Source organism: Arvicola amphibius, chromosome 12, assembly GCF_903992535.2.
Source record: "Arvicola amphibius chromosome 12, mArvAmp1.2, whole genome shotgun sequence".
In the NCBI taxonomy this organism is placed as follows: Eukaryota; Metazoa; Chordata; class Mammalia; order Rodentia; family Cricetidae; genus Arvicola; species Arvicola amphibius.
Window position 1 is genome coordinate 124,475,815 of NC_052058.2, and position 25,556 is coordinate 124,501,370.

General features: G+C 41.0%; 1 protein-coding gene across 1 annotated transcript; it reads left to right on the top strand.

The window, feature by feature from the left end:
• The first annotated feature begins 905 nt into the window (after positions 1-905).
• Gtf2h1 (general transcription factor IIH subunit 1) lies at positions 906-22,972 on the top strand. Its single transcript, XM_038313788.1, is given in 15 exon segments — positions 906-1,071; positions 3,640-3,832; positions 4,697-4,775; positions 4,777-4,863; positions 6,875-6,968; positions 8,269-8,418; positions 8,547-8,626; positions 11,793-11,920; positions 12,033-12,120; positions 13,780-13,868; positions 15,495-15,612; positions 16,714-16,804; positions 17,246-17,361; positions 19,949-20,041; positions 21,997-22,972. Coding segments are annotated over 15 exon segments (1,647 nt in total). The 5' UTR covers positions 906-917; the 3' UTR covers positions 22,084-22,972.
• The last annotated feature ends 2,584 nt before the right edge of the window (positions 22,973-25,556 follow it).

Below are 25,556 nucleotides of genomic sequence, written 5' to 3' on the forward strand. Positions count from 1 at the left end.
GAAATAATCAACTTGTCTGTCCAACTAGTCATACATGTAGAACATACGTGACATATGTAATGTAACTCTGAGGTCAACCTGACAAAGACAGAAACCTAGTCCTACTTAATTGGATGCTTCAGAAAAACATCTTGGCAACTCACAACAGTTTTTCTTATCTATAAAACCTAACTAACAGTAGAGGCTGCTTCAGAAGATTATTAAGTAGAGACTAAATGAGATTAAATAAAGTTTATAATGGCACCTTGTATAATCTACCATTGCCTCTTCCTCACAACACGCCCCACCCCTCTTGAAAACTGTCTTACTATTGTACACACTGGCCTTGAACTCTGATCCTCCTTCCTCAAAATCCTGAATTCTAGATTACAAGCATGCTCATAGCATGCCATTACTAGCATTCCTGTGCTAAAAATAAAATTGGGATAATACAAATCGGGAATTAGCTGCTTGAGAGAAGAATTGACTCGAAACAAGCATGGGGAAGCATTGGGAGTGTTCTAAAAATGTTCTCTGTGGTTTGGGTTGTGGTATGTAGGTATACACAATTTTTAAAGCAGTCAGAATGCCCTTGGTTGGTGTGTTAGTTATACATCTATTTATTTTTAATTTGTATGGGTGTTTTGCCTTCATGTATGTATGTGAACCACAGGTATATTATGCCTGCAGAAGCCAGAAGAGAATATTAGATCCCTGGAGTTTGGTCAACCTGGAGTTACACAGTTATGAACCACCATATAGGTGCTGGGAATCCAGCCTGGGTCCTCTGAAAAAGCACCATGTACTTTTAACCACTAAGCCATCTATCTCTCCAGCCCCTATACATCCATTTTTATTTACTTATTTTTAACCTACATTTTATGTACTTGATTTTTCTCCCTCGCGACCCTCCCCCCCATTAGCACCTTATAGGCATCATGGCAACTTCATCTGAAGAAGTGTTGCTGATAGTGAAGAAGGTTCGTCAGAAGAAGCAGGATGGAGCACTGTACCTCATGGCAGAGAGAATTGCTTGGGCACCTGAAGGCAAAGATAGATTTACAATCAGCCATATGTATGCAGATATTAAATGTAAGTCATATGTACTAACATCTGATGTGTAGTCGACAGTTTTCTATTTTATATTTGAAGAACATACAGTAGTAATTATAAAATAGGATCATCAAATACCTTGCAGATTTACATAGTGTAGACCTATCTTCATTTAAAAAAAATTTTTTTCCATGTGTACTTTGAAAAGTTCCATAATATTTCTTTGAGTGGATATGCAGTCTGGTACGTAACTGTGGTTTTTTTTTTTTTTTTTTTTTTTTTGAGATTTATTTATTATGTATACAGTGTTTTGCCTGCATATCTGCCTGCAGGCCAGAAGAGGGCACCAAATCTCATTACAGATGGTTGTGAGCCACCATATGGGTGCTGGGAATTGAACTCAGGACCTTTGGAAAAGCAGTCAGTGCGCTTAACCTCTGAGCCATCTCACCAGCCCCCAGTAACTGTTCTCTCTTGAAGGACAATGAAGGATTACTTTAGCATCTTTTACTGCAGATAGTTTCACATAATAAAACTGTGTGCTAATATCTTTGAGATTTTGTAGGTAGGTTGGTAGAAGATGGCAGATTGTCCCTTCACCAAAATTTTGCATTTAGGCAAGTTACCTAATTTTGATATGGCTATTATCTGTTGGAAAAAGTAGACTCAACTTTATAACAAAGGTAGATGGAGGTATACAGAGCTTTTGAAGTCCCAGTAGGGGCCCTTGGGGATCAGACCCAAGGACTCTTTGCGTTCTGGATGCACACTCTAACACTGAGTTAAAATACCCTACCCAAGAACATTGAACTTTAAAAGCTAAAATCAACATACCTTCTTCCATATTTGCAAGATTATCTTGGAATTTGTTCAAAATGTATAGTGTTGAACAGTAGGTTTAAGTGCACCAGAAATTTGGAATCTTTAACTTGAAAGAGATTTCTACAATTCTACAATCACCTAAACTGGGAGGGGGTGGGGGCAGATCTTATATAAGAATAAACCCAGGAGAGTCCTTAACTGTGACCACTAGTATAGATCCACTTATTTATAGTTTTCTCATAGATAAAAGTCTTGTGTAGATTTTAAGCACCGTGGTACTTCTAAAACTAAAAAGCAGTGAGCATGCCAGTGAGCATCCTTTGTGTGCAAGCAACAGTCCTTTCCCAGCGATTCAGCTCCCTGTGACGGCTGGAAATGACCAAGATCCCTGCCTTATCCATTGAAATAACTTAGGATCTTAATTGCCCAAAGAAATAATAAAAAAAAACCATTCCTTTTATAACTGGGAGCTACTTGTATTAGTATTGCTTGGAAATAGGAAATAAAGGACTGGGTGGATAGTGTAAGCCTTAAATTTAGCACTCAAGATTCAGAGACAGACAGATCTACATGGCAAATTCCAGGTCAGCCATGTTTCAGGCCATCTTGGACTACAAAATGAGAGACATTCTGGGTATATGTGTCTGTCTGTCTCTCCCTCACTCCATACACACACATATCAGAAATCTATTTACGTTAGAGTGAGAACTCTGTACAGTATGCCACACTGCCATGAGTTGCCTGCCAATTTAGTGGGATAAAGCCCTCCGTCTCCAACTCTTTGAGGAAGGAAAAGCACTGTTGCCATGACAGCCATTTGTTAAGAACATGGGTTCTGGGACTAGAGAGATGACTCAGATGTTAAAAGAGTACTTGCTATTCTTGCAGAAGACCCCATACCAGCTCCCAACCATCTGTAACTTCAGTTTTGGGGTGGAATCCAACACCCTCTTCGGGCTTCCTTGGCACCGGGCCATACACATGGTGCACATACATACATGAAGACAAAATACATAAGAAAAAGAGCACAAGTTCTGCTGTGTACATATATTTAAGCGATTTCAATCTTCAAATGGTGGTGGTGGTGGTGATGATAATGAAGATGAAGAAAATCTTCAGTGACTAGGAATGTAGCTCAGTAGGTAGGGCGCTTGTGTAGCGCGTACTAAGTCCTGAGTTTGGTCCCCAACACTACACAAACTCGGTGTGGTGGCACATCCTAGCACATACTACGTAGAGGAAAGAAGACCAAAAGATCAAGGTCATCTCTAGCTACAGAGCTTGAGAACAGCCTGGGCTATAAGAGGCCCTGCCTCCAAAGGAAAAGGCCCATTGATTGTATACTCTGACCTCTTCCAAAGTATACTACAGTAGACTTATATGAAATATTCTCAATACCTGTATGCTTGGGGTTTGTTTAGAGACAGGTAAGTTTTTGCATTGCTGAGAATCATACGTGGGGTCCTCATAGGAAATGAGCAAGAGTTCCACTGTTACCATCTCCCAGGTTGTTCTTTGATCATTCACTTTCAGTTTCACTCTCTTTTTTTCTTCATATTAAAACTTTTTTTGACAATGCCATGCATTTATATAATGTACTCGGGTTATTCTCACTTCCATTCTTGCTTACTGGCTTTTAAGGTAGTATCTCCTGTATCCTAAGCTAGGCTCAGGCTTGGTGATATAGCCCAGGTTGTCCTTGAAATTCTGATTGTCCTGCTTCCAGATCCCAAGTGCTGGGATTACAGTCTGAGTGTCCTCGTCTAATTAGCTTCATGCTTTTAGGCCAGAAAATCAGTCCAGAAGGAAAAGCTAAAATTCAACTTCAGCTGGTCCTGCATGCGGGGGACACAACAAACTTCCATTTTTCCAATGAAAGCACAGCGGTGAAAGAACGGGATGCAGTGAAGGACCTCCTTCAGCAGTTACTGCCCAAGTTCAAGCGGAAAGCCAATAAAGAACTGGAAGAAAAGAACAGGTGAAAGTGTAGATTCTGCTTCCCCACTCTACTAAGGGCTTGGCATATCTCCCTTCTGTAGGAAAAAAGGATCCGTGCAGTCATTGCCTGTGATTCTCCACTTTTTACCATGTGTTTGCTGTGTGACTTCTGACAAGACCATGCAGCCCTAAAAGTTACTGCATCAGGTCTATCATTTGATTAGGAGACCTGACATTACAAGCACTGGTTCCTTGCTCTTTCCCCAGTTCTAATAACAGAGAAGATACTAAACTATTAGAAGTATGTTTGTGAATAAGAAGCCCAGAATCCATACTGTGGGGTTTCAGACTTCTGAGGCACTCTTCATCCCCCCCACCACCACCACCACCAGAGGTCTTTCTCCTTGTGTGCTTAGTTTTTTGTTTCCTTACGCCCTAATAAAAGCCTTTATTCAATTATTTAAAAAATAATGATTTTTTTTAAATTCCATAGTGTAAAAGATTGAGATACAAAAGCAATGAAATTTTCTGGCAATAGAAATTATTTTATTAACAATATCTGTCCAAGTTATTGGTACTTATAGTTCCTTGTGCTTGTGAAAATAATGAATGAGTACTGTGAACTCTGACTGTCCCTTCTCTTGTTCACCTTATGTGTGGGGAAAATACAGTACTGTTCAAATACAAAGTGCACTTTGTATTGCAAGCATGCAAAGATGTATAAGACCGATTCTTTGTTTTAGAAAATTTAGTCTGCTTCTTCACACTTCCTTCCCTTTATTTGTACTTCATTTATTACTCTAAAAATTATCTAATCTAATGAATTCTACTGCTCAGCCATCACAAAATGAAAGGAGTCATGTGAATATCACAGAAGTTTAATTACATTTATATCTATCACCAGAAATGCTCCAAGAGAAGATCCTGTTTATTCCAGCTCTATAAAGACCTTTGTTATGAGCCAAGTAATCAGTGCTGAGAATTCTGGGGGCCAATCGTTTAAATGTGAATGCAACAGATAGTTCTACATCTAGTTACAAGCAGGATGTTGGCATTTCTGCAGCATTTCTGGTATGGACCTTTCTAAATTTTCTGGAGGGAAAACTAGGAATAGGAAAACTCCAGCATTTTTATAATAGGGACATTTAGGGGTTGGAGGAACGTATCTGTAATAACAAAACTTAGGAGGTAGAGGCAGGAGGATCAGTGGTTGAAGAACAGTCTTAATATATTAATATTTTTCTATAGCTGTAATAAAACACTATGACCAAGGCAGCTTATAAAAGAATTAAATGGAGCTTTCAGTTACAGAGGGTTAGAGTCTGTGATGAATGAGTAAAGGAGTGACAGCAGGCTACCAGAACAGTGCCTGAAAGCTCACATCTCTGGGATAGGTGTGAAACTTTTGAAACCTCAAAGCCCAACCACAGTGAAATACGTGGTCCAGCAAGACCATACTTCCTAATCGTCCCCAAACATCTCCAAACATCTGCTAACTGGGAACCGAGTATTCAGATGTCTGAGACTTAGGGAGCCTCTCATTCAGACCACCACTCAACTATGTGAGAAAATGTCTCGAACAAAAAGAGGGAAAATCCTCTGGGTTTGGGGGGGGGGGGTCTATAAACACAGGCACATGTGTGCCATAGTGTTCATATGGAGATCAGAGGATAGCTTTAGGTATTGGTCCTTATTTCTGCTTGTTTGAACCAAGTCTTTGTGGGTTTCCGGGTTTGTTTTTTCCTGCATCTGCCAGGTGTCCTGCTCATGCGCCAGAGTTTTTCCTGTTTCCGCCTTCTATTTTTCTGTAAGCAGTACAGAGATGACACATGCCCTGCAGCATCCAATTTATCTAAATTTGTTCTGGCCATTGATACTCAATCTTGTACTTTACCCTTTGTAGTCATCTTTCCAAGCCAAAAAAGCAGTTTCTTCTCTTGAAATTTTGGCATTTTCTTTGAAGTAAATTAGTGAAAATTTTATTGTCTCTAGGTGTAATGGCAAATGCCTTTAATCCCAGCACACGAGGTGGCAGGTAGATTTCTGAGTTCAAGGAAGCCTGGTCTATATGAGTTCCAGTGAGTTCCAGAGCAGTTACATAGTGAAACCTAGTTCAAAGAGAAAGGAAATTTTGTTGTCAATGGTAGTCTTCTAAAATAATCTTTTAAATGCAAATGGTATTTTTACATTGAGGTACGATTTTACTGTATAGCCCTGGCTGGCCTCAAACTTGAGTCGATCTTCCTGCCTTTGCTTCTAGAGAAGTAAAATTACAGATGTGTGTCACCACACCCAGCTCTGGTATTTTTGTAGAATGATTGCTGTATTTCACTCATAATACAGACTTAAATGTACAGAGACTGCAATCATTTGGAAAAAATAAGACCATGAAACCTATTTAATAGGAAAATTAGGGCTGCGTTTTCTTTTCAATTAAGAAATGGGTCTTTTTTATATAGGAAAAGGATGAGATCAATATTTACTCATTAACAAGAATATGAATAGGAAGCCAGGAATGTGTGCACCTGTAATCCCCTGCACTTGAGGCAGAGGTAGGAGGATCTTGAGGTCGAGGCCAACCTGGACTACCTAGAGAGTTCCAGCCTAAACTGGTTCCAAAGAAACCCTGTCTCAGCAGACAAACTAAAAACTATGAGTAGCTGTTACATGTATTTAGTATGTTTCTGGGTGATTAGCAGTGAGTCAGATTCATAGATCCTTTCCTAAGGAAACCAGTTAGCCAGTGTCCATTTAACTACTAGCCAAGGTTCACAGAGGTTTTGGCAGCTATCCTCAGACTTCCATTTTAAACCTGCAGTAGATCTCCGATGTTGGCCACTGTTCAACGTGTCTATTTAACCATTTCAGACTTACAAAGAAACAGGCTTACAAGTCTCCTGGAATCTGATAAACAAGTCCAGGCTTCTTTAAGCCCTGTCTCTATGTATAGGGTTAGTGTATGGGGCTTGCTCTGTCTACAGTTTACTCACAGTCTGTTTTACCTCCCTTTAGGAGCTTAGATAGACTCTGTGAATATCTAACAAATGTATGTAAGTATCTATATTTGTGGTCTTTGTTTTAGGCTGATGTCCGGCCCCAAACAGATGGCTGTAATGGTTTGAGATATAATTTAACTTCTGATATCATTGAATCTATATTTAGGACCTATCCAGCAGGTAAGATGAGTCAAGTTTTGGGGGGGTTGGTTTTGGTTTTGGTTTTTTTGTTTGTTTGTTTGTTGGTATGTTTGGGATTTTGTTTGTTTTTTGTTTTTTCAAGACAGGGTTTCTCTGTGTAACAGCCCTGGCTGTCCTAGAACTCACTCTGTAGACCAGGCTGGCCTTGAACTCACAGAGATCTGCCTGCCTCTGCCTTCCAAGTGCTGGGATTAAAGGCGTGCATCACCACTGCTCAGCCCAGTTACTGATTTTTACCTTTACATGATTAAAGGAATTGTTTAGATGAATTCTACTTGTAGAAATGAAAAGCCTATCAGGGGCTCTTTAACCTTCAGCACAGCTGGAGTAAAATGAATGCTGCAGATAACAGTAAGTGAGCTGTTCTGCCCCACTCCCAGCTCATCCCCTCGCTGTGTATACAGAATGATCTTTCCAACTCATCCCTTAACCCCAGCCCTGATGGTTTGTGATACACAGCCAAGAGCGAGAGCCACTGCTTTCTCAGTTACTCTACTCACTAAACAGTGTTCCTTGAGTCAGATACTGTCTTGTCTCATCTACCCAGCAATGGCTGCTTGCCGTTTCTAGGACAGTAGTTCAACTTTCTTAATGCTGCAACCCTTTAATACAGTTACTCATGTGGTAACCTCCAACCATAAAATTATTTTGTTGCTATTTTATAATTGTAATTTTGCTACTGTAATTTTGAATTTTAAATTGTAATGTAAATATCGGATATGCAGCCCCCAAAGGAGTCATGACCCACAAGTTGGGAACAACTGTTCTAGAATATTAGCACAGACTTTAGTGTTCCCTTTGTGTATACATTTAATCATCATAAATATACTATGAAGTAGGTACTGTTAATATTTTCCTAATAAGGAACTAATGTACAAAGAAAACAGTTTGTTCTAGGGTGACCTAAACAGTAAATGGCAGTGATTCTAAACACTGATAACTAAACTGGAAGCTTCCAGGAGAACTGAACTGGTAGTGCCATGAGTATTAAAAGTTTCATTCTCCACCAACTAAAATTTCCTTGTATTTGTCAGGTCTGATTTCCAAGTATGCTATTGAAAAATATGTTTGTGGTATGTAAATGATGTCTATAGTTTATAAGGATTCATAAATGGTACCTCACCTAAATCTATTAAATTTTATTCCAGATTTATAATCCTATAGTATATGAGTGTCATGAAAACTTTTAGTATTTATCCAGTTCTTAAGTTGGAAGGTTCTTAAGAAATAGGAACTCATTATATAAGATCTTATATGGGTTTTTTTTTTCTCTCCACAGTAAAAATGAAATATGCAGAAACTGTACCACACAACATGACGGAAAAGGAGTTCTGGACACGTTTTTTCCAGTCTCATTATTTTCACAGGGACCGACTAAATACAGGATCAAAGGATCTCTTTGCAGAATGTGCCAAAATAGATGAAAAGGGTAAGCGTCTCTCCCTGGCCCCTTGATACTCACCTTGCCATTCTTGACTCTTAGACCTACTAATAATATCTTTTAAATATATCTGAGAAAGATGAACTTTAAACCTGTGTTTTCATTGCTTTTTCTAGGATTAAAAACAATGGTTTCATTAGGAGTAAAAAACCCAATGCTAGATTTGACAGCTTTGGAAGATAAACCATTAGATGAGGTAAGAAGTAATAAAGAAACAAAATGATCTTTTCTTGGTTTTCAGTGTTTCTGTTTTAAATATGCCCTAAATTAGATAATCCACTTGTAATACCCTAAAATAAAAAGAGTACTGTTAACGTGTCAGAAGTGCTTTTCAGTATGCAACAAGCTCTGAGTTTGAGTCTCCATCCTTCTTTTTTTTTTTTTTTTTTTTTTTTTTTTTAAATAGGGCGGAAACTTTTCTTGGTACTGCTGTTTGCCATTAAAATTGTCTTAGGCTACCAGTGAGTTGACTCAGTTCGGGGAAAGTACTTGTTTCACAAGCCTGACCTCCTGAGTTTGAGCCCCAGATCCCACAGTGGGAGAGAACCAACTCACAGAAGTTGTCCTGTGACTTCATGAACATCCATGCTCACCACACACATAGATCATACACACATGCTTTAAGAAGTAAAATTGCCTTAAACAACTCAGTTCTCTGTGAGTTGCTTAACCTTTTTAGAAATAATTTTTAAGCTTTCCCCATAAGCAGTTCTCCAGAAACTGAACTCACCCATTGTTGTAGTAAACAGGCATACATCTGTTTGCTTATCTGCCAGCCTGTATTGGTATTAGCCCATACAGGTTATGACTCCAGGCCTCCTACTCATTTCTGTGAGTACTAATTGTGTAATGATCTAACTCCAAAGGTCCCAAATCATTACTCAACTGTAAGATTGGTATTTTTTTAAATTTTTATGATAAAGAAAATTTTAGTTTGCCTACCTGCTTGTTTAAATGGGTGCCATTTACATGCAGGTGCCCATGAATGCAAAAAGAGGGCATCAGAGACCCTGGAACTGAAGTTAGAGACAGTTGTGAGTTGCTATGTGGATTCTGGGAACTGGGCCTGTACCCTTTGCAAGTGCCCTTAACCATTGAGCAATCTCTCTGGTTCCTCTGCTTAGGTATTTCACATTCAGAATGTAACAAACCTTTGATGATCCTCATGAACCTGTTCTTGGCTCTTCCGTGTTTTATTTAAAAAGCATTAACATTTGCTTAGGTAGTGACTTGAACCACCTTCCCTCCAGTAATGCTGATCATGTTCCCTCATAGCTCCTTTATTTCCTAACCTTAATAAACTGGCTGGCTTATAGGGTTTTAATAATTTATCAAATAATTACAAAAAAATTATACCATGTACTAGGGAAGGCCACTGAGCAAGAGTAGGCTGACTCAGGGCAGCTACATTTTGCTGAGAACAGATTGAGTGGCAGTTGTCAATGAAAAATTGTGAAGAAAACAGTAAGGGGGCCGGGCGGTGGTGGCGCACGCCTTTAATCCCAGCACTCGGGAGGCAGAGGCAGGTGGATCTCTGTGAGTTCGAGACCAGCCTGGTCTACAAGAGCTAGCTCCAGGACAGGCTCTAAAAAGCTGCAGAGAAACCCTGTCTCGAAAAAAAAAAGGAAAAAAAAAAAAAAAAAAAGAAAACAGTAAGGGTGGTATGGATAACTGCAGGGGTTGGGGCTGGTTGTAGTTAGACCTTAGAAAGTTGATCACGTGCCCTGACTAACAGCTGGAAAGTAAAATAAAACCAGGAGTTGAATCTGCATCCTCTTGTTTGCTCATTTTGAGCCTGTATGTGTTTGTGTGCATGTGTGTACAGGGACAGGAGCAACTTCAGCCATTGTTCCTTAGCTTCCATGCACCTTTTCATTTTCTATTATTTTAGATCGTTGTGTACATGAACATGATGAATTTTAGTCATGTTCACTCCAATACCCCTGCTGTCCCCTCTCCTGGTGAAACTTCCCAATAAGAAGTCTTCTACTTTCATGTCTTTTGTATGTTTGTGACCCACTGAGTTTTGTCAAGGTTTCTTTCCTGACCATGGTAGTTTATTTACTGAAGCATAGGCAGCTTTTCAGTGACTGCACTACTGAGAAAAATGACACTCCTTTCCCTAGAGGCAAATATTGTCAATAGTTATGGGCTTATCCCCTCCCATGAAAAATGTTATGCCCAATTTTATACAAGTCTTGTGCAATGGCCAAAATGAGTGCAATGGTGGCATCATATCCAGAAGATGCCTTTTTGCCATGTGCCACTCCATTCTCCAATACTTCCATTCCTTGTGCCCTTCTTCCAGTGTTCCCTGAGCCATAGAGGGTGCGAAATAAATAACCCATTTAAGGCAAGCTCTCTACCGTCCCTTATATTCAGCACTTCCACCTTATAACCACCACTCAATATATATAATAAGAAGCTTCAACATGTATATATGAGAAGGATTAATGGATTGCGTGGTAGTGATACACCCTTTAATCCAGCACTTGGGAGGCAGAGGCAGGCAGATCTCTGAGTTTGAGGCCAGTCTGATTTACACATCTAGTTCCAGGACAGCCAGGGCTGTTACACAGAAAAACCCTTTCTCCAAAAAACAAAATTAATGAACAAAGAGGTCAAGAATTTGGAAGAAGGGGTAGATGGGAAGCTGGGGGGAGGGGTTTAAAAGGGAAGTGGGAAATGATGTAATTATATTTTTATTTCAATTTTTTTTTCCTTTAAGTTTCTGGTTGTTTTAGAGACAGCGTTTCTCTATAGCTCAGGCTGGCCTTGAATTTAAGAGATCCACCTGCCCCTGGCTCCTGAGTGCCAGATTAAATACATTCTCTATCAAACCTGGCTTTTTGGGGGGGTTTTGTTGTTGTTGGGCATTTTGTAGGGAGTAATTGTTTTGTTTTGAAGTTAATTTGATGAATCTGGCACTGCCAATATATGGATGTGGACATGAGACATTCAGAAAATAGTTTAAATAGTAGCAGTTCACTGCTTAGCGCCTGTGATTTCTCTAGCCACCAACTTTTGATTAGGTCTTCTGTATCAAGCATGAGTTGTTGCCTGTGGATGGGGATCAAGCCTGGAATCCAAGCAGAAAACAGTTAACTACCCATGTAATACTATTAGACCAAGAGTGTAATTATGCCGGGATCTTACTTAAGATCACTCACTGACCTGATAGTCTAGACCAGATCTCTCATTGGGTGGTATGTGCTGAATGGCAAACAAGTCCCAGGATTTCACCTCTTTCTGTATCCCAACACTGGGATTGTAAGTGTGTACTCCATATCTAGCTACCCAATTGTGTATTCCATTCCATAATAAGTCAAATTTTTATTTTGGTATTTACTTATTTCTCACAGGGTTATGGCATTTGCTCTGTGCCATCTACTTCCAATTCCAAATCCGTAAAGGAAAATAGTAATGCTGCCATCATCAAAAGGTTTAACCACCACAGTGCCATGGTCCTGGCTGCTGGTCTCAGGAAACAGTTAAGTATACATGTAGAGACTGTCACTGACCTTTTCAGGATAACCAGGTGACATGGTAGTAGTGTTCAGTTCAGCAATTTAACATGAACTTGTTTCCCATTTGTTTTTAAGACAAGCACAAAATGGACAGAATGGTGAGCCCAGCAGCATAGACGGAAATTCTGGAGATGCAGACTGCTTTCAGCCAGCAATCAAAAGGGTATGGACATCAAGTTAGGCCATTTTGGGAATTGCATTTCTCTGGGTATAAGGTATCTAAATTCTTTATATTGCTTATTATTTCCTAAGGCTGGTTTTGATTTTAACCAAGAAGAGGCATCACCATCACTTGCAGAACATTATGAAACTCAGTGTCGGCTTAACCAGCAAACTTTCCATTGACTCAGTTCTGATCAGTAGTTTTTATTCAATTTTTCCTTTTCTGTGTATACATATAAATTGTGTATGTGTGTGATTCTGTTTTCTGGGGGGAATTTTTCAACAAAGACAGTAGATAGAAAGTTTCATGTGTTTGTTTGCAAAGAAAGTTAATTGTTCCTAACATTAAACTGGTATTTCAAGGTTAAAAACATTCTCTCCTTTGAGAATATGAGGAATTGTGGATCAAAGTAGCTACTTGCTCATTATTTCATTTCATTCTAAGTCCCTTCTCCCTGTTTACAGAAAGGATATGTAGAGACCAGGTAAGCAGTACACATGAGAAGTTTAAAGGTTTATACTCTCCTACTTCTACACATTTATGGAAAAGATGGGAGCAGTGTGCAGAGATTTAGATAGAAATACCTAACACGGGACTGCAGTCGAGACAAAAGCAGAAAGTTGATGTCTGTAGCATATCCATACAGATGAGGTATATGCAGCCATTGTAACATTAGAATTAATGGGGTGAGGCATAACGTAGTGGTAAAGAGCTTACTAAGAGTCACAAGATGCTGGATTTGATTCCTCAGCACCAAGGAGGGGAGCATATAGATGAGCCCCCATGTTACAATTACTGATTTTTATGATAGCTTTATCGGGATTTTATTTTTTAAAGATTTATTTATTTATTATGTGTACAGCATTCCTTCCAAGTGTGCCCGCATGCCAGAAGAGGGCGCCAGGTCTCATTACAGTGGTTGTGAGCCACCATGTGGTTGCTGGGAGTTGAACTCGGGACCTCTGGAAGAACAGTCAGTGCCCTTAACCACTGAGCCATCTCTCCAGCCCTTTATCAGGATTTTAAACACATTTTCAACTTAGCAATATTTTCAGCTTATTATAATAGGATATGTATGGCCTAATTCAAAATGGAGAATGTCTATATTGCTTCAAAAAGACCTGATAGCACCAGATATGATAGGTACACCCATAATTCCAACCTTTAGCAGACTGAGATAGGATCAAAAGTCTATGTACTACATATCACTCATACGCATATTTTAAAGGCTAGGTATGGTGGTGTACCGCTTTAATATCAGCACTCAGGAGGCAAAGGCAGGTGAATCTTGTTAAATTTGAAACCAGCCAGGGATACACACATATGGCTTGACAGTAGTGCATGCCTTTAATCCCAGGGCTTGGGAGGCAGAGGTAGGCTGATCTCAGGGAGCTCTAGGCCAGCCTGGTCTACAGTGTGAGTTCCAGGACAGCCAGGGCTGCACAGAGTAACCCTGTCTTAGGGGAAGGGGGTGGAGACGAACACGTCACAAATGGTACGACCATAATGCAGGAAACGGTACTTCATGTTTATTATTGGTAAGAACACCAGCTTAGCCATTTCTAGCTCAATGGTGGGAAGGCTTCCTTTTTCATTCTCTGCTTAATTTTAGTTTTTAGTCAGTTTCTAACAAAACTAAAAATACCTTGTCAATTGTAGGCGAAGTTACAGGAGTCCATTGAATATGAAGACTTGGGAAACAACAATTCTGTGAAAACGATTGCACTGAATCTCAAGAAGTCAGACAGGTCAGTTTGGCTGATAGAAGTGAAACACTTATGCAATAGTCAATACAGAATGCACTCTGAAAGTCTGAAGTCAGTTTGCTGCTATAAAAGTAGAATATACAATTTTCTTTTTGAATGTTTACTTTGTGAACTGGGTATGATTATACGTACCTGTGACCTCAGCAAGAGGGAGGAAGTAGGAGGAGCAGTAGTTCAAAGATATCCTTGGCTGTGCAGCAAATTGAAGGCCAGCCTGGGCTAGTAAGACTCACCTGGAGCTCCAGTTCCAGGAGATCTGACTCACTCCTGACCTCTAATCATTCCAGACACACATGTGGTGTGAAGACATACATGCAGGCAAGACATTCATAAAATGGGTCTTTAAAAAAAACATACTTAGTGGCAGCGCATGTCTTTAATCTCAGCACTTGAGAGGCAGAGGCAGGCTGGTCTCAGTGAGTTCTAGGCCAGATTGGTATACAAAGCAAGGTCCAGAACAGGCAGAGCTGCACAAATACACCCTGTCTTGAAAAAGCAAAAAAGGGGGCTGGAGAGATGGCTCAGTTTTAAGAGCACTGACTACTCTTCCAGAGGTCCTGAGTCCGATTTCCAACAACCACATGGTGGCTCACAACCATCTGCAATAAGATCTGGTGCCCTCTTCTGGTGTACAAGCATACACCCAGGCAAAACACTGTATATATAATAAATAAATAAACCTAAAAAAAAAGAAAGAAAAGGCAAAAAAAATAAGAGAGTGTGTGTGTGTGTGTGTGTGTGTGTGTGTGTGTGTGTGTGTGTGTAACCACCTGGAATGCATTCTAAAGGATTAAAGCCAAGAACTAGATTTTTTGTTGTTGTTTTGTTTGTTTTTTGAGACAGGGTTTCTCTGCAGCTTTCGAGCCTGTCCTGGAACTCGTTCCGTAGACCAGGCTGACCTCGAACTCAAAGATCCACCTGTCTCTACCTCCCGAGTGCTGGGATTAAAGACATACACCACCACTGCCCAGCAAGAAAACTGTTATTACACTTACTAGTATGTATGTATGTATGTGTGTCACAGAAGTGTGGAAGTCAGTATGTGTGAATGTCACAGCAAATGTGTAGAAGTCACAACAGCTTGGGATCTGTTTCTTTTTCCTCTTTTCACTTGGGACCCAGCTCAAGTTGTCAGACTTAGCAGGTACCTTTACCCTCTGAGCCACTTCACAGACGCAAATTTTGGATCTTCATGCTATTTTTTTTTCTTACTGCCTTTTATAGAAATTAAATTATAAGGGCTGGAGAGGTCACTCGATGGTGAAGAACACATGTTGTTCTTAACAGAGGACCCCAGTTTGTTCTCAACACCCACATCAGGTGGCTCACAACCACCTGTAACTCCACCTCCAGGGGATCCAACACCTCTGGTCTCCACAGGCACCTGCACTAACATGCGCCTACCTGCCTCCCACCACATAACATACATATTAACTAAAATAATAACAGTAAAAATATTTTAAAAAGAAATTAGTAACTTTAAATTTTTCAAGTGTGGTATCAGTTTTTGCCATGGGGAATGTTTTGTTGATGCTAAAATATTTGAAAGACTGATATTGAACACCTTTACTATGTATAATTGGTTGTTTCTCCTGTGCTAACCTCCAGGTATTATCATGGTCCTACTCCAATTCAGTCATTACAGTATGCAACAAGTCAGGACATTATTAATTCTTTTCAAAGTATTAGACAAGAAATGGAAGCTTATACACCCAACTTAACTCAGGTAGGTGACTTTTACTGTTTGAAAACCAGAATTTCTGTAGCTGCTACCCAGTCTGGGGTAACCAGAGTAATAAAAAGCGCAACCAGAGTGAGCTGTGTAACAGAACATTTGCTTATTTGTTTGTTTTTCTACTGGGTTGCATGAGGTCCTTTTCATTTAGGAAACTGAGTGGGCCTGATGGTATACACCTTTAATCTCAGCACTCGGGAGGCAGAAGCAGGTGGATCTCTGTGAGTTCCGGGAAAACCTGGTCTACAGAGTGAGTTCCAGGACAGCCAAAGCTACACAAAGAAACCCAGTCTCAAAGAGACCGGGGGGGGGGGGGGGGGGGGGGGACGGGGACGACACAAAAGCAGTTGCATAACTAGCTCGAAGCACACAGGGCAACCTGGGGTAGTCAGTTCTCTCCACCATATGGGTCCTGGGATTCAGCTCTGGTTGTCAAGCTTGCCAGCAAGCACCTTTACAAACTGAGCTATCTTGGTGTCACCTATTTAATTTTGTCAGACCATAGTTGACTATAAGAAACTAAAACCTCAAAAATCAAAATTGTGAAGGCCAGAAAGATAGTTATGTAGTTCAGAGACTAGTAGTATATGCTACTCTTGTTTGAAAGGACTCAACATTTAACTCCCATAACCCACGGTGGTGGGATCTGATACTCTTTTCTGGATGCCAATGGCACACACACCCACACACACATGTACGTTCACTAACACAGACACACACATACACATATATAAAAAGTATTAGTAAAAAACGTTTTTTTCAAAGGTTCTGTTAAGGGACCTACTGTATCCTGGTATGTGGGGTTTTCTACACAGACCATTTCTAGCGTCAAAAAAGTGTTTCACTCTGGTTACTGTTCATAACATGTTTGCATAGGAATAAAACTGCTGTAAGACAAATGCCAAGCCAGGCATGGTGGGGCACACCTTTAATCTCAGCACTCGGGAGGCAGAGGCAGGTGGGTCTCTGTAAGTTCGAGGCCAGCCTGGGCTACAAAGTGAGTTCAGGACAGCCAAAGATAACACAGAGAAACCCTGTCTTGAGGGGAGAAAAAAAAGGATGCTAAGTCAGCTTCTGATTCATTTCTTTCAGGTTCTCTCAAGCAGTGCTGCTAGCAGCACCATCGCAGCCCTGTCACCTGGAGGAGCACTTATGCAGGGAGGGACACAGCAAGCAGTAAACCGTATGTTCTGGGCCCCTTCTCCCCTTCTTCCCTTGCTTAGTACTAAGGAAATGTAAGCTTGTGATGGCTTGCCTTTTCTTTAATTAACTGCTGAGTTTCTTTATTGGGAGTAGAGAGGTTGTCTGAGTGTTGACACATGTGGAGGTCAAAACAGCTTACAGAGTCAGTTCTCTCCATCATGTAGGTCCTGAGCTCAGGTCACCAGGCTTGGCAGTAAGTGTTTTTATTCACTGGGCCACCTCACCAGTGCTGTATTGGCTTTTCCTTAAAGAACTGGGCTATTTTGCTAAGAGTCAGTGGGTGTATGGGACTGGGTTTGGGGTGATAACCCAGACATGCTCTGCATGCTCTACACTGCTGACCTGTATGCCCAGCACCTAGAGTGGTCAGATGTAGGACTGCAGAAGTGCTGTTGCCCTAGGGCTCTTCTTCCTGTTGCAGAGATGGTGCCAAACGACATTCAGTCTGAATTGAAACACTTGTACGTGGCTGTTGGAGAACTTCTGCGGCATTTCTGGTCCTGCTTTCCTGTTAATACACCATTCCTAGAAGAAAAGGTTAGAACCTATTGTAAATACAGCCAACTACTGTGGTAATAACAGAGAGCTAAGCGTACATTACTGTGTGCCAGATTAGTATAACTGTTAGACTTGATACCCATGTCATAGGTTAGGAAACTGAACCACAGCAGTTACATAACTCTGAGCATACAGTTTGGAGCACCCTACCTCCAGACCATAAATAATTGGAGAATAGACACTCAGCACAGGTCACTCTGTATTTGCTACATTTAGTATTGATAAAATTAAAGACTGACATCAAAGGCTGGGCAGCAGTGGCTCATGCCTTTAATCCCATCACTCAGGAGGCAGAGGCAGGTAGATCTCTGTGAGTTCGAGGCCAGCCTGGTCTACAAGAGCTAGTAGTTCCAGGACAGGCTCCAAAGCTATAGAGAAACCCTGTCTCAAAAAAAAAAAAAAAAAAAACTGTTATCAACAGTACTCCTTTTTGGTTTGGTTTGGTTTTTTCTTTTAGTACTGCTAAGGTTAACCCCACAGATTCACACATGCTACACAAGTGCTTTACCAGTAAGCTACATCCTAAACTCCAGTGTGAAATGTTTAAGACAAAAACTCTTGTTGCCTATTAAAAAGCAATTAACAAAAAATATTTGTTGTGGTAATACTAACTGTCCTGTATAAACTGCTCTTTGGGCAGACATTAAGGGGAAAATGGGCAGGTGGTGAGGCCCAGTGGTAGAGCATGTGCTTGAGTATGCTTGAGACATAGGGCTCAGTCAGCAGCAAAAGAAGAATGGGAAAACGTTTTTGTCTTGGTTTTAAACTTTTTAAAATAATGGACTAGAAGGGGCAGGCATGGCATGCTGGTGCATGCCTTTAATTCCAGCACTTGGGAGGCTGAGGCAGGCAGGGAGTTCCAGGCCAGCCAGAGCTACACAGTGAGATCCTGTCAAAAAATTAATTACTTAATATAAACAATAGGCAGCAGACCTAATAGACAGTACCCAACTGATAGCCAGGCATGATACCTGTAATCCCAGCATTGAATCAGAGGAGATAAAATCTTGAGTTCAAGATCTAGACTTCAGGGGGCTGGAGAGATGGCTCAGAGGTTAAGAGCATTGCCTGCTCTTTCAAAGGTCCTGAGTTCAATTCCCAGCAACCACATGGTGGCTCACAACCATCTGTAATGGGGTCTGGTGCCCTCTTCTGGCCTGCAGGCATACACACAGACAGAATATTGTATACATAATAAATAAATATTAAAAAAAAAGATCTAGACTCCAGCTGGGAATGGTGATTCATGCCTTTAATCTCAGAAATCAGAATTTGAAGATAGCCTGGTATAGGAAGTTCAAGCCAACCAGTAGTATAAAAGGAGACCCTATATTAAAAAAAAAAAATAAGCTACATATTGAGACTAAATAAGAACAAAAGGCTGAGCATTCAGCCCTTGTTTAGCAGGTATGCAACATCAGATTTGATTCCCTGCACCACCAAAGTGGATGGGGAAGGAGGAGTGCTGACAGCTTCGCTTAGTGGCAGTTTTCATAGCCATGTGCAAGACGACCCTTTACCAAAAAGGAGTGGAGCCAGGTAGCTCAGACTCACTCAGATTTCAGTAAAAGAACTTTTTCCTAATAATTTACTAAGTAAGTAAAACATTTGGTGTGGTTACTAGTGCTGAATTGCTAAGAGAAGAGTCTGTTTTCCACAGTTATAAGCATTCTTTGACTTAGAATTCATTGTTTAAAAATTTGCCTTAAAGATGGGACTGGAGAAACAACTCAGCAGTTGAGAGAAGGATCTCAAGAGAAGTTGCAGAGATCCAACTTTGGTTCCCAGTACCCGTGGTGGCTCACAACCATCTGTAATTCCAGTTCCAGTAGATGCCTTCCTCTGAGGGTACCAGGCACACACAGGGTGCATAGTCATAACATTCAGGCAAAATATTCATGCATAAAATAAAATTTTAAAAACATTTAAGAGAAATAATAAAAATTTACATTAAGGAAATTAAAATGTGAATAAATATTTACCTAGAGAAATGTTCCAGTGCCACCATGTAAGACTCCAAAAGTAGAAATGGCTCAAATATCTACCAAGAAAATTGGTTAAAGAGAAATTTTAAAATAGTAAAAACTGCTTCTCTGCATGTGTTGCTGCACACATGACTAAATGTGTGGAATGTGAATTATAGACGTTATTGTTAAAAATGACTGAGGCCCGGGGCCTGTCATTAAATATTTAAAATAAAAAAAAATGATGAGGGTGCTAGAGAGACGGCTCAGACGTTAAGAGCATTGCCTGCTCTTCCAGAGGTCCTGAGTTCAATTCCCAGCAACCACATGGTGGCTCACAACCATCTGTAATGGGGTCTGGTGCCCTCTTCTGGCCTGCAGGCACACATTCAGACAGAATACTGAATACATAATTAATAAATTAATTAATTAATAAATAAATAAATAAAATCTTTTTTAAAAATGTAAAAAAAATGATGAGTAGTGAAATATAAATGTTTATATTTAACAGAAGTCACCTTCTTAGAAGGTAACATTTTTCTCTTGGTTCCTACAGGTTCTTTGCAATTTCTCTATAATTCATTGTTTCTCGTCTTTTTTAGGTAGTGAAAATGAAGAGTAATTTGGAACGGTTTCAAGTTACAAAGCTCTGCCCATTCCAAGAAAAGATTCGGAGGCAGTATTTAAGCACAAATGTAAGTGCCAATGTTCTGCCTCTTTGTATTGAATGATGAAATTAACTTTGCTTTTGTTTAAATGGCTTCATTGTTTTCTTTGCTTGGTGTACTACTTTTAATTTAAAAGTGTGTCATGTATTCAAAATATACTTAAACTAGCCTGGGCTACATAGTAAGAGACCCTGTCTCAAAAAAAAAAGTACTTGTCCTGTAGTGAAAATATTGACTGCCCTATACAGTTGTACGTTACCAGTACCTCCTATCAACATTGTAAGATCATCCCAATGTTGTTTTGTTGTTTTTTGTTTTGTTTTATATAGTGTTGAGCAGGACAGAGGTGTGTGTGTGCCACACTCAGAAAACAACTTGCAGAGTCAGGTCTCTCCAGACTAAGTGGGATGTGGGGATCAAACCCAGATTGTTAAGCTTGGCTCCAAGTGCCTTTAACCTCCAAGCCTTCCTTATTTTTCTTGATAGATTTACTAAGTGTATAATCCTAAAAATCTGTTACTAATTTGGAAAAAAACAAGTAGTGTTCACAAACCTGCTAGTGAAGGATAGACACTGTTGATGACAGGAAGCTCAACTGTCCCTGAATGATGCTTTACAGCAATGAAGGCCAGTGATTGGGCACGTTTTTTTGCACAAGGTCTTTAGCGTTGTTCCCAAGCAAAAGTAGAACAGATGAAGAAGAGATTCCTTCCAGAGATACTGATTTGGTGAGAAATGGTTTGTGCAGACATAACATCCAGCATTCCAATAATTAAGATGATCAGAAATGGGGTTTTGCAAAATCTTCATCACTTAATATTTTTCCCAGGAAGCCCTAAGTGTCTTACAACAGGCCAAGAACACTAAGCAGGTGCTCTGCCCTCTTATGAGGGCACCTCATTTGATTCTGTTTGCAGCACCGTGTTAAGGATTCTTAGGCCATGTGTAGCCATAGAGTAGGATGTGGAATGCATCTCATTGTTGCTGTAAAGCTCCTGCTACCTGTTGAGAGGAAGGAGTTGTTACATTTTGCAGACAGAGATAATGGCACACCCTTCTCTCCTTCAAAATGGGACTAGAGGTGAGGGCTGCTAAAGATTGAATCTGCACTTTACACATCATAGGCAAGCACTCTGCCCTGCCTTGCCTTGCACTTCCAGCCGGGGTGGGGGCATACTTAAATCTCTTATTTTAGATCGGTCACTGACTGCTAAAAGGACTTAGAGCTCCAAGTGTCCCCCTTTTCCTAGAATGATAAGCCTAACCATGTGAACACTCACACCTTTACGGAAACATATTCCAAGGCTTTCTAACCTCAAGAGTTGGTTTGATGTGACTTGTTAGACCCATGGAGGCAAAACCCTTCAAAGGAGTATAAAGATGAGTGTTGAGTCAGGGATGAAGAATGGTGCCTGCCTGTGATCCTGCACTCAGACAGGCCAGCCTGAGCTTCCCACAGTGAGACCATGTCTCAGAAAAAGTATTGCCACTGCTTTTTTTTTTTTTTTTTGAGAAAGGGTTTCTCTGTAGCTTTGGAGCCGGTCCTGGGACTCACTTTGTAGACCAGTCTGGCCTCAAACTCTAGAAATCCGCCTGCCTCTGCCTCCCAAATGCTGGGATTAAAAGCATGCACCACCACTGCCCAGCTATGACCTTTCTTTAGCTGACTAATATGTAAATCTGGAGATCAACTTGGTTTGGCTTTCATTGCACAAAAGAAGCAAGCCTAGAGTGCAGTGAAAGCTTCCACATCCTGGTGCTGGTTAATGACCAGGCGGTAATCATGACCCAGACCAAGCAGGTGACTGTCCAAACCTTGCTCTGCACCCACCATCTGTCTTCTGCATGCACGATGTGTGGTTATACCTTTGCTGAGGCCTTGTTAACTGAGAGATGTGCTGGAAAGTGTGTGCCAGGTTTGGGTGTGAAGCGTCAGCCTCCTTGACTGCTTGCTCACTTCAGTGTCTCCCTGTGACTTTCAGCTGGTAAGTCATATAGAAGAGATGCTGCAAACAGCCTACAACAAGCTCCACTCGTGGCAATCACGGCGTCTGATGAAGAAGACGTGAAGCATTCGTGGTACTCACAGATTTTGTGGGTTGAAAAACACTGACCTGCAGTGACTCTGGAAACCTGGCTGAAGACAAGCAGATGCTCACACCAGGGAAACATCTGCATGCCGATTCCCAGAGCTGATATTATTGTACTTGCACATAAGAACCGGAAGAAGGAAGGGGCGGGATTCACCTAACTCTAGGGAGGCAAACTAAGGCAGAACCAAAATGAGCTAAGTTGCGAATATATATGTATGTGTACATGTATATGTATTTAAAGACTGTTTACTGCAGTTACTCAGGAACTGCTTTTGATTTACGTTAAGCTGCTTTCAAAAATTAAAAGAAAAAATAATTTTAAAAAAATTACTTAAAGGGTGCATTGATAAAATCTGAGGGTTTTTTTCAGTTTTGTTTTCTGGGTAAATTTTTTTCCCTAAGTTTATGGCACAGGGTAGCCCTAAGTATCCCTCCTTCATCCCCCACCAGGATTCTCCAATGTTTCTGAATTCTAGTTGTCCCTTACATCAGCACGTTAAAGAGAGTACTTTAAACAAGGCCGAGGGAGGCTGTTGCTCAGCCCTCAGGAAGCAGTTGTCAGAAGACACCACTGGTCCTGTGTTTCCTACGGAAATAAGTGTTGCACTGAAGCCTGTGCTCTGGAGTTCCCAAGTTAAGAGGCACATCTACAGGAGTCAGTGGCTTAGTGCAGAATATTGTCAGGCGACAATGATGCTGCATGTATTTCTTGGGTGCAAATGTATATTGCTGAGAATTTTTTTAAGATGGCATGTGCTTTGAAAAGAAGAAATTGCATTTTTAAGAGTTTAAAAATCTTACAAGTGAGAAATATAAGAATTGCTTATTTTCACCTGTTTAGAAGAAATAAAGGAAGTTTCTCATACCTGCTCTTCTTGGTGTCTTGACTGCTACTGTCTTGGTGAGTTAATTACTGCAGAGTCACAGAAGAACATAAGTGTGACACTGACATTGGTAACACACCTGCCTTGTTTCTGAAGTCTGTGCCCCATTCTGTTCCCCATTCTGTTCCCCATGGGTCACCTCCTGCATCTCTGCAAACCATTTGTATTAAGCACTGTAAGCCTCTACAGGTGCTGTGCTCCCTCCCCCTCTATCTCTCTCTCTCTTTCTCTCTTTCTCTATCTCTCTCTCTCTCTCTCTCTCTCTCTCTCTGCAAGCTCTGTGGAACTGGTTGGCCTTGAACTTAGAGATCCACCTGCCTCTGCCTCGTGAGTGCTGGGACTAAAGTCCTATGCCACCTCGTCCTGCTTATCACACTGGTAAGCATAGACTCTGAACTGGTAAATGGAAGAGAGGCCAGAGTAATAGCAAATAAGATTTCTGTTGAGAAAGACAGGCATAAGCACAACTGTGGAGTGTTAAGAAGAAATGATGGTGTGGTGGCGCACATCTTTAATCCCAGCTCTCTGGAGGCAGAAACAAGTGGAGCTCTATGTTTGAGGCCAGCCTGGTCTACCTTGATAGTTCCAGGACAGACAGCCAGGGCTACATAGTGACACTCTTGCAAAGAAATAAAAAAGATGAAATGGTACACATAAAGGAGCTTAAGGAAGAACAAAAGTGTAGGAGATTGGAGTAGACACCATTAAACATTTTTGCTATGCATGATAGAACCTTTCTGTAGTCCGGCACTTAAGGTGGAAACGAGGCTCCAGAGACCCAGACCAGTCTGAGCTAGGCAGTAAAACCCATAGGGAATTAAGGCTTTGTGAAGGAAATCATTTGTTCTAGGGAAGAACATGGTAAAGTGCTAGGGGAACAAGAAAAATGTGTTAAAATGGGAGACTTGGTGGGGATTGGGGCTAATTGTTCAGTTTGAAATGGTCTTACTATGTAGCTTAGACTAATGTGGAACTCATTGTGTATACAAGGTGACCTTGAACTTGCAGTGTCTCTCTCTGCCTCTTGTGTGTCATAGTTACAGACATGAGCTACCATACCTAGCTTGGTTTTAATTCTAATTGTAAATGGCTTTTAGGCCATTTTTATTTTGTGCCCAGGTCAGAAATCCAGGCCCCATGTGTTAGGCATGGCAGAGCTAGAAGAAAAGGTTTGACTATGAAGTTGTTTGTACGGGTTTGTGATTTGAAGAAAAGGTTTGACAGATAGGTACTCTATCATGCTTTGGAGTAATTGGGACTGGAAAGATGAGGAAGGTGGAGCCCTATAAGCAGAGCAGGAAAGGTTGAGTTCAGGGGCTGGGCATGTAGCTTACTTGTATAGCACCCTCCTGACATCAGAGACCCTAGATTCAGTCCCAGTACCATTCCAGGCATAGTGGTGCCCTGTAATATGAGCACATGAGGGGGTAGAGGCAAAAGAATCAGAAAATCAGGGTCTTCCTTAGCTACATAGCAACTCCAAGGGCTACTCGAGCTTGCCTTTATGTATGGAGAGACCCTGTCTCGGGAAAAAAAAAATGTATGTAACCATGTCCCAGGAGTATGAAAGGATCAAGAGAAGCAGTTCTATTTTATGTCTGTCTTACGCATGAAACAGTTTGACTTTGGGATCCTTTTAAAGTAAACTTTAGGAACTGGACATAAGGCTGCAGCAGTCAGAGCACATAATGCTCTTTGAGAGGACCTGCGGTCAGTTCCCAGCTGAGGCATCTGTCAGTCCAGCTCCAGGGGGATTGACACCTCTGATCTCTGGGTACCTGCACTCATGCGCATACAAACGATTAAAAATAATTGGTCAGCTGCATGTGGTTGCACATGCCTTTGATCCCAACACTGGGGAGGCAGATCTCTTAAGTTTGAGGTCAGTCTGGTCTATAGTGAGTTCCAGGACAACCAGAGCTACATAGAGCCTGTCGCAATAATCGTAATTCTTTTTCTTTTAATGTGAACTTTAGGAGCTGGAGAGATGTGTCAGCAGTTAAGGGCACTTGTTGCGCTTGCAGAGGACTCAGGTTCCGTTCCCAGCAGTTCCAGGGTATCCTGCATCCTCTTCTCATATCTGTGGGCACTGCATGTGGTGAATATACGTACTGGCAACACACTGATAAATTTTTTCTAATTATAATTTTTTTTAAAAAATGACCAGCTTGGTCTTCAGAGCAAGTTCCAGGACAGCCAGGGCTACACTGAGAAACCCTGTCCCTTCAAAAACAAAAAAGAACTTTAACCACCCACTTGCAAAGCCTAGTATCACCCCACCTCCCAAATTCTGGACAGTAATGGCAGCTGGTGACAGGGTGGCATAAGCCAGCCCTATCCAGAACACATAACTGCCATATCACTTCCTTTTGAAAATACCCAGTGAAGTAGAGGACACTAAAAACTGTACAGATTAGAGGTGATTTGGAGTTTGGAGGGCTAGAGAGATGGTTCAGTGGTTAAGAATGCTGCCGCCCTGACAGAAGACTCAAGTTTGCTTCCCAGAAGCCACGTGGCAGCTCAACTGTTCATTGCTCCAATTCCAAGGGATCTCTTTTGGGCACC